At 38.1% G+C, this 16,004-nt stretch overlaps 2 protein-coding genes across 2 annotated transcripts; both read left to right on the top strand.

Moving 5' to 3' along the window:
- The first annotated feature begins 8,802 nt into the window (after positions 1–8,802).
- Positions 8,803–13,458, top strand: LOC104210939 (probable disease resistance RPP8-like protein 2). The gene is made up of 4 exons (XM_009759912.2): positions 8,803–9,902; positions 10,263–12,059; positions 12,424–12,522; positions 13,038–13,458. The coding sequence occupies exons 1-3, from the start codon at positions 8,882–8,884 to the stop codon at positions 12,492–12,494; spliced, it is 2,889 nt and encodes a 962-aa protein (XP_009758214.1). The 5' UTR covers positions 8,803–8,881; the 3' UTR covers positions 12,495–12,522; positions 13,038–13,458.
- On the top strand, positions 13,280–15,069 carry LOC138879024 (uncharacterized). Its single transcript, XM_070158597.1, has 2 exons — positions 13,280–13,298; positions 14,495–15,069. Exons 1-2 carry the CDS (start codon positions 13,280–13,282, stop codon positions 15,067–15,069), a joined length of 594 nt encoding a protein of 197 aa, XP_070014698.1.
- Positions 15,070–16,004: the final 935 nt, after the last annotated feature.

Below are 16,004 nucleotides of genomic sequence, written 5' to 3'. Positions count from 1 at the left end.
TTTTTTTTGTGGTATATTCTTAGAAAGAAAACAAAAAGGATTAGATTGCATTATGATCTCACTTATTTTTTTTAATAATGATTTGTGGTACAATTCTTTTCTACTTGCAATTCTTTTTCAACAACTTAATAGAAACAATAGTGCACATGTTCCTTAGCCATCTAAATATGGTAAATTTAGAATGAAATTCCTGGAATTTAATGAAACTTCAACTATCAAGACCCCAGTACGTTCAAGCCGGCCTACTCTTGAGAATTTATGCAGGAAAATAAAGCACGCAAGAAAATATGCGCCCTCTTAATATAATATGGTCCTCTAGTTGGAAGATTCAACGATCCCACCAGCATTAATTATGAGTGTCAAATCTTGCCCATGAATCATTTCACCCGTACAATTAGCGTTCGCCCCGCTTTGCTACTGTCTCTATGCGTACCTAACTTCATGGCTCGATATCACCAACCTTTACTCAATAAGACAAATGGACAATTCGCCAATTAGCTCATGTTTGGACGGGTTGGACTAAGCATATATACATATATTGGTGGATCAATTTAGTGTTAGGACCCGGTGACACTAAACACTACTGCACAGCGGAATAAAATAAATGATCAACGAAACCAAAAATAAATGACACAATATTTAACGTGGTTCACCTAAAACGTTTAGGCTACGTCCACAAATCCGACACCAACTTCCACTAAAACATTTAGCAGGCATACAAAGAGAGACTTCCCCAATAATTTGGAGGTACAACAATTCCTGAGCTCTACCCAAAATAGTGGCGCACACAAAAGTGTTTCCCGAAAAATACCCGACTAGTATTCTACTCACTATTTTGTCACTCCCCTGTTAGGAAACATTCCTAAAGGAACTATATATCTCTCCCTCTCAAACTCTTTCTCCTTGAGTTTTGATATATATTTTTTTGGTGTGTTATACAATGAAATGGAAGGGGGTATTTATAGTTTTGAGATAGGGACCAAAAGTGCAAATCTCACCTACCAAGAAGGATCAATTTGCAATATTCTCATCTCACCTACCACTCATTGCATCATTGCTTATCTCACTAAGGAGAGTTGCATCATTGCTTACCTCTCCCATACATCACCATAATTGTTGGAAAAACTAACAATTCTCCCCCTTCCAACTATATGGTGGATCCACTATCCCTGCAGCTTCTCTACAGAACTCAAACTTCCCTTTCGGTAAAGTCTTGGTCAACATGTCCGATCCATTTTCGTCTGTATGGATCTTTTCAAGCCGCAACATCCTCTTCTCCAACACATCCCTGATCCAATTATATCTCACATCAATATGTTTGGATCTGGAATGGAATGAGGCATTCTTCGCAAGGTGGATAGCACTTTGACTATCACAAAATAACTGATAACCGTCTTGCGAAAATCCAAGTTCAGTTAAGAACTTCTTCATCCATATCAATTCTTTGCAAGCCTCCGTTGCTGCGATGAATTCAGCTTCAGTAGTTGATAATGCAACACATTTTTGCAACTTTGATTGCCATGACACAGCTCCCCCTGAAAAGTTAATCAAGTATCCTGAAGTTGATTTTCTAGAATCAACATCTCCGGCCATATCTGCATCAGTATAGCCAACCAACACAGGGTTGTCTTCTCCAAAACATAAGCATAGTTTGGAGGTTCCTCGAAGATACCTGAGAATCCACTTAACAGCATCCCAATGTTCCTTTCCTGGATTAGAAAGAAATCTACTTACCACTCCTACAGCGTGAGCGATATCTGGCCGTGTACAAACCATGGCATACATCAAACTTCCTACTACTGAAGCATATGGAATCCACTCCATCTTTCTTCTCTCATCATCTGTTGACGGGCTTTGCTTGGTGCTCAATCTAAAGTGGTTAGCAAGAGGACAGCTAACTGCTTTAGTTTTCTCCATGTTGAACCGTTGAAGTACCTTCTCGATGTACTTCTCCTGAGACAACCATAACTTCTTGGCTTCTCGGTCTCGCATAATCCTCATCCCAAGGATCTGTTTTGCTGGCCCCAAGTCTTTCATGGCGAAGAACTTGCTTAGCTGTTCTTTTAAGCTATTAATTCTGGAAACATTCCGGCCAACAATCAACATATCATCCACATAGAGCAATAGGATGATGAAATCATCGTCAGAAAACTTCTGAGCGAACACACAATGGTCTGAAGTTGTCTTCTTGTAGCCGTGTTGCCCCATCACCGACTCGAACTTCTTGTACCACTGCCTTGGTGCCTGTTTTAAGCCATAGAGGCTTTTCCTCAATCTACAAACGCAGTCCTCTTTCCCCTTTTGCTGGAAACCGTCTGGTTGCTCCATGTATATCTCCTCTTCCAAATCACCATGTAGGAAGGCGGTTTTTACATCCATCTGCTCAACCTCCAGGTTGAGGCTTGCTGCTAATCCCAGCACCGTGCGTATTGAGGTCATTTTCACAACTGGTGAGAATATTTCATCAAAGTCAATGCCTTTCCTTTGATTGAAACCTTTGACGACCAATCTTGCTTTGAATCTCGGAAGGGAATTGTGTTCATCATGCTTCATCTTGAACACCCACTTATTCTTCAAAGCTCTCTTGCCTTTCGGCAACTTCACCAGCTCAAACGTCTTGTTCTCATGCAAGGATTTCATCTCGTCTTGCATGGCTTCTATCCACTTCTCCTTATGTTCATCATCAATAGCTTCTTCAAAGCTGTCGGGTTCTCCCCCGTCAGTGAGTAACACATACTCATGTGGAGAATATCTGGTAGACTGTTGCACAACTCTTCCAGATCTTGTGTGATAAGGAGGGTTATTGAGGATTGGTGGTTGAGGTTGATCCTCCTCGTCTGCATCATCATCACCATTGTCCTCGTTACCTTCAGTATCTGCTGGTTCATCTTCATTAGGAAGATCAGGGGCTTCAGGTTGATTATCCTGAACATCATCTCCAACTTGTCTCGGCACCACTGTTGGAGGCAACTCAAACTCAGCAGAATCATCAGTGGACTTCTCTACTTTGTCAATGTCTTCAATTGTTTGGTCCTCAACGAACACGACATCTCGACTCCTGACGAGCTTCTTCTGCACCGGATCATAGAACTTATAGCCAAGCATGTCTTGACCATAGCCGATGAATACACACTCCCTTGTCTTGACATCAAGTTTGCTCCTTTCATCTTTCGGAACATGGACATAGGCTTTGCAGCCAAATACCCGTAATTGATCATAAGAGATATCTCTTCCTGACCAAATCTTTTCTGGAGCCTCGTACTGAAGAGGGACACAGGGTGAATGGTTCAGCACATAGGCTGCTGTAACTAGAGCTTCACCCCAGAAAGCCTTTGGTAACTTTGAATGAGAGAGTAAACATCTGGTTCTCTCGATCAAAGTTCTGTTCATCCTCTCAGCCAAGCCATTCAACTGGGGAGTTTTAGGAGGTGTGAACTGATGTCGAATACCATGCTCTTTACAGTAAGCATCAAATTGACCCTGGTATTCACCGCCATTGTCTGTCCGGATGCACTTCAACTTCTTACCAGTCTCTCTTTCCACCAAGGTCAGAAACTGTTTGAAAACTTGAAACACTTGATCCTTGGTCTTCAGCGTGTATACCCATGTCTTTCGTGAATGATCATCAATAAAGGTCACGAAATATCGGGCACCACCGAGGGACTTCTTGAAAGGTCCACATACATCTGAGTGTACCAGATCCAACACATTTTGCCTTCTGGAAGGAGGGAATCTTTTGAACGAAACTCTGTTTTGTTTCCCAGCTAAACAGTCAGCACACTTCTTCAACTGGATCTGGTTTAGACCTGGTAAGGCGTTCTTCTTTACCAAACGCGCCATTGACTTCTCACTCATGTGGCCAAGACGTCTATGCCACAACTTGATATTGCTATCATTCTCCGCAACATTTATAACTTGTTGGGAGATGCTCGCCTGGGTCACGTACAACTTTGACTGCTTCGTGCCCCGCGCCACCACCAATGAGCCCTTCGTGAGCTTCCATTGGCCATTATGGAAGGTATTGCAGTAACCTTCCTCATCGAGCTTGTCTACGGAGATCAGATTCAGGCGCATATCTGGAACATGCCTGACATCTCTTAAAAGTAGCTTCATCCCATTCATGGTCTCTAGGCAAACATCACCTTTGCCTACAACTGTTGAGAAATTGGCATTTCCCATCTTTACACGACCAAAGTCTCCAGGTGTGTAAGATGAGAAGAGTTCTCTCCGTGGCGTCGCATGAATGGTAGCCCCACTATCAATCACCCAGGTCATCTCTTGGGTTGTCAGATTGATAATGTCGTCATCGTAGACAACGTTGAACTCACCAAAGGAGTTCGTTTCATCATCACTGCTTTCTTCGGGCTTCACCTTTTTGCCTTTGTTCTTCTTCTGGTCATTCTGGAACTGTCGGCAAAATCTTTTGATATGCCCCTTCTTTTTGCAGTAATGGCACTCAACATTTGCAAATTTGTTGGATTTACCTCTGCTCTTATCTCTGTTACTCTGGCTCTTATTTTGACTTCTCCCCCTGGTCGTAACAGCCAACACCTCTGACTGTGAAGAAGATGTTCCTTGTGATCGGCGTCTCATTTCTTCATTCAGAATGCCACTCTTGACTGTCTCCATGTTTACCACACCGTTGGGTGCAGAATTGGTGATTGAAACCTTCAAGGTTTCCCATGACTCTGGGAGTGTTGCCAGCACCATAAGAGCAAGTACCTCGTCATCGAACTTTATGCCCATTCCCGACAACTGGTCGACAATCCCTTGTATTTCATTAAGGTGATCTGCCACAGTTGTCCCTTCTACATATTTTACTTGCATTAATTTTGTCAAGTAAAATAATTTGTTGTTACCTGTTTTAGAGGCATACAACTCTTCGAGCTTGTCCCATAACGACCTTGCATGTGTCACACCAGAAATGTGGTTGTACACATTGTCTTCAACAAATTGCCGTATGTAGCCGCACACTTGGTTGTGCTCAAATTCCCAGTCCTCGTCTGACTTATCTTCAGGTTTCTGAGAACTGAACACCGGCAGGTGCATCTTTGTCACGAACAGGAGATCCTTCATCTTGTTTCTCCATAAGTGATAATTTGTGCCATTCAGGTTGACCATCTTGCTTGTCCTCGCCTCCATTTAGATCAGAATTTGACAGACTTCTGCAATCTAAAAAAAATTCCGACGGTGAATAGTAACCGTGGATATGAATAGTGCCTGTATGGATGAATAGTACTCGTACGTATGAATAGTACCGTACGTATGAATAGTACTCTAACCAAAGCTCTGATGCCACTTGTTAGGACCCGGTGGCACTAAACACTTACTGCACAGCGGAATAAAATAAATGATCAACGAAACCAAAAATAAATGACACAATATTTAACGTGGTTCACCTAAAACGTTTAGGCTACGTCCACAAATCCGACACCAACTTCCACTAAAACATTTAGCAGGCATACAAAGAGAGACTTCCCCAATAATTTGGAGGTACAACAATTCCTGAGCTCTACCCAAAATAGTGGCGCACACAAAAGTGTTTCCCGAAAAATACCCGACTAGTATTCTACTCACTATTTTGTCACTCCCCTGTTAGGAAACATTCCTAAAGGAACTATATCTCTCTCCCTCTCAAACTCTTTCTTCTTGTGTTTTGATATATTTTTTTTGGTGTGTTATACAATGAAATGGAAGGGGGTATTTATAGTTTTGAGATAGGGACCAAAAGTGCAAATCTCACCTACCAAGAAGGATCAATTTGCAATATTCTCATCTCACCTACCACTCATTGCATCATTGCTTATCTCACTAAGGAGAGTTGCATCATTGCTTACCTCTCCCATACATCACCATAATTGTTGGAAAAACTAACATTTAGGACATATCCCTTAGCTCATGTAAAAAACTCGCGCGGAACAATTTGAGCAACCTATGTAGCTTAAATTAACCGATAACAAACTTATTGAAACGTTAAAAAAAGTTGGGTTTGGTTGGTTAAATAGCCCTTCATATTTCTTTGTTTGTCCTGTCAGATAGAAAGAAAATTAGACCCCAAAGAGCCCTTCTTTACTTTACTATTTTAGGGGGTGGGGGTGAAGGGGGGGTTTACATAGAACCGAGACAAAGTGGTTTATAATTGAATCTCAGAGGCATTCTTATCATTACACTATTGTGGTAGCCGAAACGGCAGATTCCCCTGCTACATTACAATACCCAGTGGCGGAGGCAGGATCTCCATGAAGGGGGTTCAAAAAAAAAAATTTAGCTAGTGGGAATTAAACCCATGACCTTATGTAGATTTTGAACCCCCTTGACCACTAAACTACACTTTTGGATTGTGTTAAGGGGGTTCAAAAATTAATATATAGAGGTAAAAAACAGATTTTGCCTTATATATCAGTGTAATTTTTCGGCGAAGGGGGTTCGGGTGAACCCCCTTGCGCCCCCCTAAATCCGCCCCTAACAATACCTTGCTCCTTATACAGGAGCAGCTCTGGCTGAATTTTATGTATCGTGAACGACACACTTTAATCATTTATGATGATCCCTCCAAACAAGCGCAAGCTTATCGCCAAATGTCTCTTCTATTACGAAGACCACCCGGTCGTGATCCATGATAAATGAAATAAAAAGTTTTTGTTAGTTTGACTTGAAAATTAAACAAATTATGAAAGAACAATCAAAAAAATATAAAAATGACATTAAGAAGACTGGGTTTAGTTATGACCTATTGTTTAATTCAAATTGATTCACTCATCATGACTCAAACTAATTTTGTTTAGGCTTTGATCCAATTAATTTATTAGTTCAACTCATCTTAACCTGCCCAAACTTAATTGAATCTGCCAATTTGACACCCATAACCAGAAAAGACACTTCAATATCAGAATTACTATAGTTGAATAGAGTTTTGCAGAGCATGAAAATTGCTTAACAATTGAAGAAAACTTGGTAGAGTTATGAATTGGTCAGAAATTCAAAAATAGCCAGATTTACAAGTGATAATTAAAAAATAATCATACTTTCAAAAGTAATCGAAATTTAGCCACTTTTTATGTAAAGAAAATCTAAACAAAAACAATGTTCAAAGTTCGAAAAATATTCCAGTATAATATACTGGAGTTCCAGTATAATATACTTGTACAACATAATATGCTGGAAGTTCATAGACATGTGCTTCAGTCTCCAGTATGTTGGATTTCCAGCATAATATGTTGTAAGTTCATACACAGGAACACCAATCTTCAATATATTATGCTGGAACTTTCCGTGTTGCAGTAAAATAGTGGCTATTTTTCAATGACTTTGCAAATGCTGACTATTTTTCAATTACCAGTCCGAAAACTGGCTAGCCCATGCTATTTTCACAGGGAAAACGCAACCTCGTTGAAACAATTTTTGGGAACTAATTCAATTGTTCTATCCTTGTAAATATATAACAATACAAAAAGAAATTCAAATAAATATAAAAGATCCTAGAATCATATACTAGTCAGACTATCAACATCCACCAATTTAGTTGAAATATAAGTGGTATACTATATGAATCTGTTCGAGGCAATTACCGATGGTCGGCAAGTTACTGGTTAAAATAATCTTTAGTCAATCGTCAGCAAATTATGAAATTGTAAGCACTGATGCAACATGAATAACGTATGCTTAGACAGCAGACACATCTGTATCAAAGTTGGAAAAAAATATAATCATAGAGGAATAACATAGTCTATTAAATATTTCCAATATAGTCAATTCTGGAGAAAATGACAAAAATAATCCCCTATATTTGAGAGTAGATTCAAAGTCGTCCTTTAAGTATGCATTGAACAGTTTTGCTTCTTTACCTTTGCTAAAAGTTGACAGTTTTATAGGCCAAGCTTTTAAATCATCTTATTTTGAAAAGTGCTTTTAAAAAAAATATTTTTGGTGAAAAGCAGTTTTTGTTTGGCTAATTATTTTAACAAGCACTTTTCAGCAACAATTAGTGTTTGGCTAAGCTTTTAAAAAGTACGTATAAGCGTATTTTTTTCAAAAGTACTTTTGGAGAGAATCTCTTTTTTTCTACTTTTCAAAAACTGCTTCTGCTTCTATTCAAAAGCGTTTTCTTCTAAAAACTTGGCCAAACACATCAACCTCGAAAAAAGTACTTTAAAAAAAAGTATTTTTGGCCTCGGAGACGCTTGGCCAAATAGATTATAGTCTTTGTTAACTATAAACTTTGTCGGTTAGATTTGATAGGAACTATGAAAAAAATAAAATTAGCGGGAACTCACATTTAGAGGTACAATTTTTGCAGTTTTTGCTATTTTTGGTCTATTTTTAGAATTTGGTGCGGCTTTTTGAGGTGTAATTTTTGCTTATTTCGGGTTTTTTTTTTTTTTTGGTGTCGGGTGCATTTTTATGTTGCATTTATTAGGATTTGATGGGAGTTTCCTGCTATTTAAAGTTAAATATTTTTCCCAGTTCACGTTAAATTTAGCAGACAAAGTTTGTAAATATTTGACGGAGACCAAAAGTGTTAACTTTTGGCAAACTTAAAGGATGAAAACTGCTCAATAAATACTTAAAGGATTACTTTAAACCTACTCTCAAACGTAAAAGACCTTTTTTGTCAATTTCTCGTCAATTTCTGCTAATACATACAACATATACAGTCCTGAGTCCCGACTCTTCAACAAGAAAATCTTGATCTTAACTTATCTATTTAAGTCAAGTAGTTTAAAGTTGTTAATATGTCACTATCTATAGTCTTAAATTACTTGTCTATAGCTATGAAATTTCCAGGAAATTCCAATGAATAGATTCCAATGTTTCTCTTTTTTATAGCAACCTTAATAGCTAAATCCCTCGAATAGTCTTAATTTGTCAAAACAAAACAAAAATGTATGATAGTCCTCTCTTTTTTCTCCTAGAAATTCTATATGAGTCACTGAAGAACGAGGCCGAATTCCTGTTAAATGTTCCTAACCAAGTTCAAAATATTCGAGCTGAATTAAACCGAATACAATGCTTCTTACATGATGCAGACGCTAAAAAACCTGAATACGAGACAGTTCGGAATTGGATAGCAGATATCAGGGAAGTTGCTTATGATGTGGAGAATATTCTTGAGAAATATACACATAAAATTGTTTTGAGAAAAGATCGGTCGATATGGAAAGAGAATATAGCTTTACACAACATAGGCATGGAAACTAAGGATGTTATGTCAAGAATTGATAACATAAGAAGGTGCATGAAAACCTATGTTGATATTGGAATAAGAACTTTAGGTCAAGGAGAGTCCTCAAATTCTGCAGCATATGAGAAAAGTCAATGGCTAACAAGATCTTACTCTCATCTTATCGATGAAGATTTCGTTGGATTGGAAGAAGAGGTGAATAAATTGGTTGTTGAACTTATTAATGAAGAAAATGATGAATTTCATGGAGTTTTTGCCATATGTGGGATGGGAGGTATAGGCAAGACAATTCTTGCCCGAAAAGCATACCGACACATTTATGTACAAGGTCATTTTCAAGCTTTTGCTTGGGCTAGTATATCGAAACAATGGCAAGCAAGAGATGTTCTGCAGAGAATTCTCACAAAACTTGAACCAGAGAACAGAACACAGATTAACATGATGATGGACGAAGAGCTCGTTAAGGAACTTTACAGACTTCAGCAGAGTAAAAAATGCTTGATAGTATTGGATGATATTTGGTCAACAAATTTCTGGAATAGTGCAAGACATGCTTTCCCTAAGGGGAAAGGGTGTAGCAAAATCTTGTTGACGACGCGCAAGAAGGACGTGTGTACACACGTAGATCCAACTTGTTTCTTCTTTGAGCCTAGATGTTTGGATGCTGAGGAGAGTTGGAAGTTACTTCATAGGAAAGCATTCCCTAGAGTAGACACTCCAGGTAATCTCCAATTCAATGAACTTGATTCAAATAATTTGCTCAAATAGGTGTGAAAAGTCAACAAACTTATTATCAAATTATACTTTTCCATTTCCAAAATATATAGATATAATAGCATACTGATAAGGGCAGCCTGGTGCAGAAGCATCTCGTGTTCACTCAGGGTCCGGGAAAGGGCTGCAACCCAAGGGGGTGTGATGTACGCAGCCTACCCTGATGCAAGCATCATTCCACGGCTCGAACTTGTGATCTATAGGTCACACGGACACAACTTGACCGTTGCTCCAATGCTCCCCTTCATATAATAGCATACTGATAAGCAACGCGAAAATTGAAAATTCCATCTTTTGTTGTATGCAGATTTGAAGATTGATTTGGAACTAGAGAGACTTGGAAAGGAAATGGTCAGTGAATGTGGAGGCTTGCCTTTAGCAATCATTGTGCTTGCTGGACTTTTAGCTCGAAGGCCTAAAGTAGACGAGTGGAGAAGGACGCGACAAAACCTTAACTCACACATGAGTGGTGAAAGTTTTGAACAAGATGGAGGAATTCATGGTGTCCTAGCTTTAAGTTATTATGATTTACCATATCAACTTAAGCCGTGTTTTTTGTACTTGGGAAACTTCCCGGAGGATCAAAAGATTTCTGCGCGAAGATTGTATCAGCTATGGGCCGCTGAAGGTATTATATCATTTGAAAATAACCAAGGAGAGGAGACAGAAATGATGGAGTTAGGAGAATATTTTCTGCAGGAGTTAGCTCAAAGGTACATGGTTCAGGTGCAACTAGAAGAAACAAATGGAAGGATCAAATCTTGTCGACTTCATGATCTGATGCGAGATACCTGTTTGTTAAAAGCAAAGGAGGAAAACTTTCTGAAGACAATTTCATATCAGCATTGTCATAAATCAATGTGTTGCTCTTCTTCAGCTAAAGCAATATCAACACGCGCCATACGCAGACTCTCTATCACTGTAGACAATGATGTTCAAAACTATTTCTCTACTAATGATAAGTCATTTCAGCATGTTAGATCAGCTATGTTCTTCCCCAGACGACAGACAGGAGGCGAAGGAACAGCATATCCCCTGCCTATATTTCAAGGTCTGTGCAATAACTTCACAATGTTGCGCGTTTTGCATCTTGAGAAGTTCACTTTTGAGGACAACTTACTCAAAGCAATTGGTAACTTTGTACACTTGAGATACCTGAGCTTAAGACAGTCACATTTTCAAAGGCTCCCATCTTCTATAGGTAATCTCAAGTACCTACAAACACTTGATTTGAGGGTGAATTTCTTCTCATACTTGACAATGCCGAATACTATACAGAAGCTGAAGAACTTGAGGAATTTATATCTTCCGCCTTCGCATCAGAACACATATAAGTTGCAGCTAAGTCCTTTAAGCCAATTGGATATGCTGAAGAACTTTGATACCCAAGTTTCTCCTTTTAGAGATCTCTTCAAGTTAACGAAACTTCAGAAACTAGCCGCTGTTTTCTCACTAGAGTTTGATGAGATGGAAGAAATCATCACACATTACCTCACCCTAAAAACTCTGAGTCTCATGGAAACATCATTCCGCGTTTACTACAGATTTCATTCAGAAAAAGAGTTAAACATTCTGAAGCTACTGATCGGTTGTCACCATCTCCGCAAATTAGACTTAATCGGACATATCAGTAAGCTACCAGAACACCATTTCTTTTCACAAAGCCTCACTAAGTTAACCTTGAGAAGGAGTGGACTTGAAGAAGACCCTATGCTTATTCTACAGAAGCTGCCTAAACTATTCACCCTTTCATTACGTGGAAGCGCGTTCATTGGCAAGGAAATGTGTTGTTCTTCACAAGGTTTTCCTCTCCTCAAAACTCTTCAAATCCAGGAGCTTCCAAATTTAGAAAGCTGGAGGGTGGAGATAGGAGCAATGCCCAATCTAATTCATCTTGAAATCGACTGTTGCAAGAAACTAGAGAAGGTTCCAGATGAATTGGTATGTCTAACTAAAATTCAGGAGATAATAATTATAGACATGCCAGAAACTTTCCAAACCAGGCTTCAAGAGATTCAAGGGGAAGAGTTTTACAAAGTTCGGTTCAGGAAATTTTTCGACATGAAGAAGTTTCCCAAGACTAAACCGAAAATGCTATTATCAGGTACTTAATTAGTCATACAGTCAGACCTCGTCAAACCACTTTATAACATCATCATTATATAACAATCATTCACTATAATAGCCAAATTTCTTTCGAACCGACTTTATGTTATGATATAATATATGTACTCTATAACAACACTTCACTATAGCAGCCAAAAAATATCAGAACAAACGAGGCTATTATCGTGAGGTTTGACTGTACTAGTTAAAACAAGCTGCATTCTGTTTTACTTGAATACTTAATCGCGTATTCTAAGAACCGAACTATACCTTTCTGTTGAGACTAGTGTGCTCCTATATCTCAACACTTGATGTATACATCTATTATATGTCGACTAAAACCAAGCTTATGGTGAATGCAGGACAAATATTTGGCGGATTATTGCAGACTATTTATCCATCAACGGTACCAAAGGAATGGAAGATGCCATAGATCTCACAGTGAAGATATTATCAACATGGTAAGTAAACTAGACATAAACTTGTCAATTTTTTCATCTCAAAGCAAATAAGACTTTGTGGTTAATTCCAACAAAAACATGATGCAGCAATATCTTGTACAATCTTATATGCTAAACATGCCTATCTCTGCTCCTAGGATATTCATTCTCTTTATTTCAGTAAACTACACCTTTGAATTTTAAGACATGCCATGTCTAACGCATTCAAAGTCACATTTTTTCGAGTTTAAGTTAATATATTATGCAGTCATTCCCACATATGCTTGTTTCATGGAACTCTTATTAGGGCGATCAAAATAATGACTGTTTACATTAGTTGTAAGGCTACATGATCAGAAAGGGAATTATTTGGACTGCTAAACTAAATATTAATAAAAGCTGGTTTTTCCATATCGATACGAGCTAACTTTTATCAACCAACATATTTCTCCATCTCAGTTTGTATGTATATGAGAGTTTATACTTGATTTCTAGCTGACATGTCAACCAACATATTTCTCTGTTTGTGATCTCAGTTTCTTTATTCAAGTCATGCACCTGTTGACGGTTGGCTTATTATGCATTTCGAGTAAGAGTGAAGAAAGCATGGCAAGTGGACAACTTTGAAATTTGAAGCAAAAGATGGAAAAACTCATGGGAAAGTTGAAGGCATTGGGTTCTACAATCAAGAATTTGTACCAGTGTGTACAGATGTTTGTTTGACTATGGAGGTATTGAGCCTTGTATCATGTTTGATAGTAACAGATAAGAGCTTACAATGGTAGAAAGCTCTTTTTGTAAGTTGTGAATTTTTGAACTTTTGTCAATATTGCTGCTAGTACTACTATATTACTCTGTTTTTTTTTTTTTTTTTAAAAAGTCAGTGTTTGAATGTGTACAAAACTTAAGAAATATTGTTGAAACATGCTCAGGATATACAAACTAAAAGTATCTTTAGCATCTAGTGCTTTTCAACATATCTTATAAGAGCATCTTTCTCCAAAAAATTATAATAAGAACATGTCCTTAAAGGCATAATGAGATGTTAAAATTTAGAACGGATTAATAAAGGAAAGAAAATAAATCATATAAAATGGAACATATGGAGTATAATTACTGTTAATTGATGTTCCCCTTAAATTTGTCCCATTTTTCATTTAGAAACTTATTTTAAGCCTATGACTTATTGAATACCTTACTTATAAGCGGGGGCGGAGCCACACCGAACCCAGTAACTTTGGTCCAAATCCTATATTTGCCTTAAGAAATTCATTGAATATATACAAATTCTTAATTTAGAATCCAGTAACTTCAAAGAACTAGAATTTCGAACCCAATAACTTCAAATTATGGCTCCGCCTCTGCCTATAAGCAAGTTGTGTCCACTATACATAAGCGCTTACATGACAGATGACTTATTTCCCACACAAAATCGAGCTATATTATGACTTGTGTTATTAGTTAGTTAATCTGTATTTGTACGTATTGTTAGTTAGTTAATCTGTATTTGTACGTATTGTTAGTTAGTTAATCTGTATTTGTACGTATTGTTAGTTAGTTAATCTGTATTTGTACGTATTGTTAGTTAGTTAATCTGTATTTGTACGTATTGTTAGTTAGTTAATTTGCTCTTGTACTGATAGTTTGTTAGTTAATAGTTGGTTAGCAGTTAGTTAGTTAGGGTGATGTGGCGGTGCCCTATTGGTTTAATTAATTAGTGAGTTAGTTAGTGGACCTTTGTATATAATCATCTACACTGCAGCTCATGAAATGAAACATTCATTCTATCTGAAAATGCTCTCTTCTTCTTCTCTCTAGAAGCTTCCTCCATTAGAGGACTTGCCGAGCTTATGATTTCAAGTGCAGATTAGCACTGTTTTTGGCATGGTATTAGAGCAGGAGCTACTGATAATTTGCGCAAGTTCATCAGTGTAATCTACAGCATCCTCGAGTCTATCAATAATTCATTTATTGAGTGTTTTCTTGAAATTAGATCTTACAATAGCAGAAACAACAATCTCCTATACACATCCATTATACCTTGGTCCATCCGACACTCCTGGCATTGTTCTAATCCCTATGAAGTTAACAGGATCAGAGAACTATGGTCTTTGGAGCAGGACGATGAAGATCGCATTATTGGGGAAGAGAAAGCTAGGGTTTGTGACTGGCGCCTGCTCAAAGGAGTCATGTAAGACAGAATTGCATGAACAGTTGGAAACGTGTAATGCAATTGTTCTCTCGTGGCTCATGAACATAGTGTCAATAGAACTCCTTAGTGGAATTGCATATGCTTCAAATGCTCATTTGGTCTGGGAAGATCTGAGAGAACGATTTGACAAGGTCAATCGCATGAGGATTTTTCAGATTCACAGAGCTATTGCTAATCTATATCAAGGTACATACTATGTCTCTACTTACTTCACCAAGTTGAAAGTTTTGTGGAATGAGTATGATGCCATGGTGCCTGCTTCTAATTCGAAAGAGTATGTTGAACATTTACAACAAAAAAGGTTGCTACAATTTCTAAGTGGTCTTAATGACTCGTATGATCAAGCTAGGAGATAAATTTTGCTAAAATCCAATGAGCCATCTCTTAATCAGGCATATTCTATGGTAATTGAAGATGAGTTTCAGTACTCATCTTCAAGTTTGAGCTCTTTGAATGAAAAAATCGATTCGATGGCAATGCAAGTTGGCAGGGGTCATGGTTACAGCGGAAAGAAACCCTTTATGCAGTGTAAGCACTGTGGGCTTAGAGGTCACTGTTGGACCACAAGATTATTATACATCTTCCACTTCAGCCCAAATCAAAGACACAGGCCCACTGGCCCATAATGACAACAACCCGGAAGACTCTATTAGTTAGTCATATTTATACTTGTAACATTGTTTTAGCAATAGTTATTCTTTTACACACATAACATTCTTTACCTTGTATATATATATAGTGGTAGGCTGTTTTGTAAAGTTTTCAGAGAACTCAGTTTATTTCTCTCAATAAAAATTCCCCTTTTGATCTCTCTCAGAACTAGGGTTCTGATTCGTTCTCTTCTCAAATTGCTTCGTTTACTTGATTGCAACATGGTATCAGAGCACGGAAATGGATAGATCGAACTGTCAACTACCGTCCGATGTTACCCTCGAAGGCTGGTTCTGATTTTTCTGTTCAATTCGTTGTGGTGGCCGGAAGCGGTTTTCTGCGGTGTTTTCCGGTGAAGTTTTCTTTTGTTTCCTACACGAGACTTTTGCTTCTTCGAGTTGCTGAAGAAGACCGACATTCTCCTTTAATTTTGCATTTTCATCTGCTGTATGCCCTAATTTTCTATAAATCCTATTTTCAACATGGTGAACATCAACTCCTCCACTTCTGTTGCGACTGATTCTAATGCAAGTATTGTTGAACCTTCTCATCCACTATACCTTTATCCAACTAATAATCCTGGAACTGTTATTGTTGCTGATAGGTTAATGGAATGGGTTATGGCAGTTGGCGTCGAGGA

The sequence above is a fragment of the Nicotiana sylvestris genome, chromosome 10 (assembly GCF_000393655.2).
Source record: "Nicotiana sylvestris chromosome 10, ASM39365v2, whole genome shotgun sequence".
NCBI classification, from domain to species: domain Eukaryota; kingdom Viridiplantae; phylum Streptophyta; class Magnoliopsida; order Solanales; family Solanaceae; genus Nicotiana; species Nicotiana sylvestris.
Note: the sequence above shows the minus strand (reverse complement) of the source record. Positions and strands in the feature narration are given on the sequence as shown.

Excerpts from the sequence above, each read along its gene's own strand:
- LOC104210939 (XM_009759912.2), top strand. The coding sequence starts at position 8,882 with ATGTATGATAGTCCTCTCTTTTTTCTCCTAGAAATTCTATATGAGTCA. Across the intron at positions 9,903-10,262 it reads CCCTAGAGTAGACACTCCAG|ATTTGAAGATTGATTTGGAA; the intron begins GTAATCTCCAAT and ends TGTTGTATGCAG. Across the intron at positions 12,060-12,423 it reads ACCGAAAATGCTATTATCAG|GACAAATATTTGGCGGATTA; the intron begins GTACTTAATTAG and ends TGGTGAATGCAG.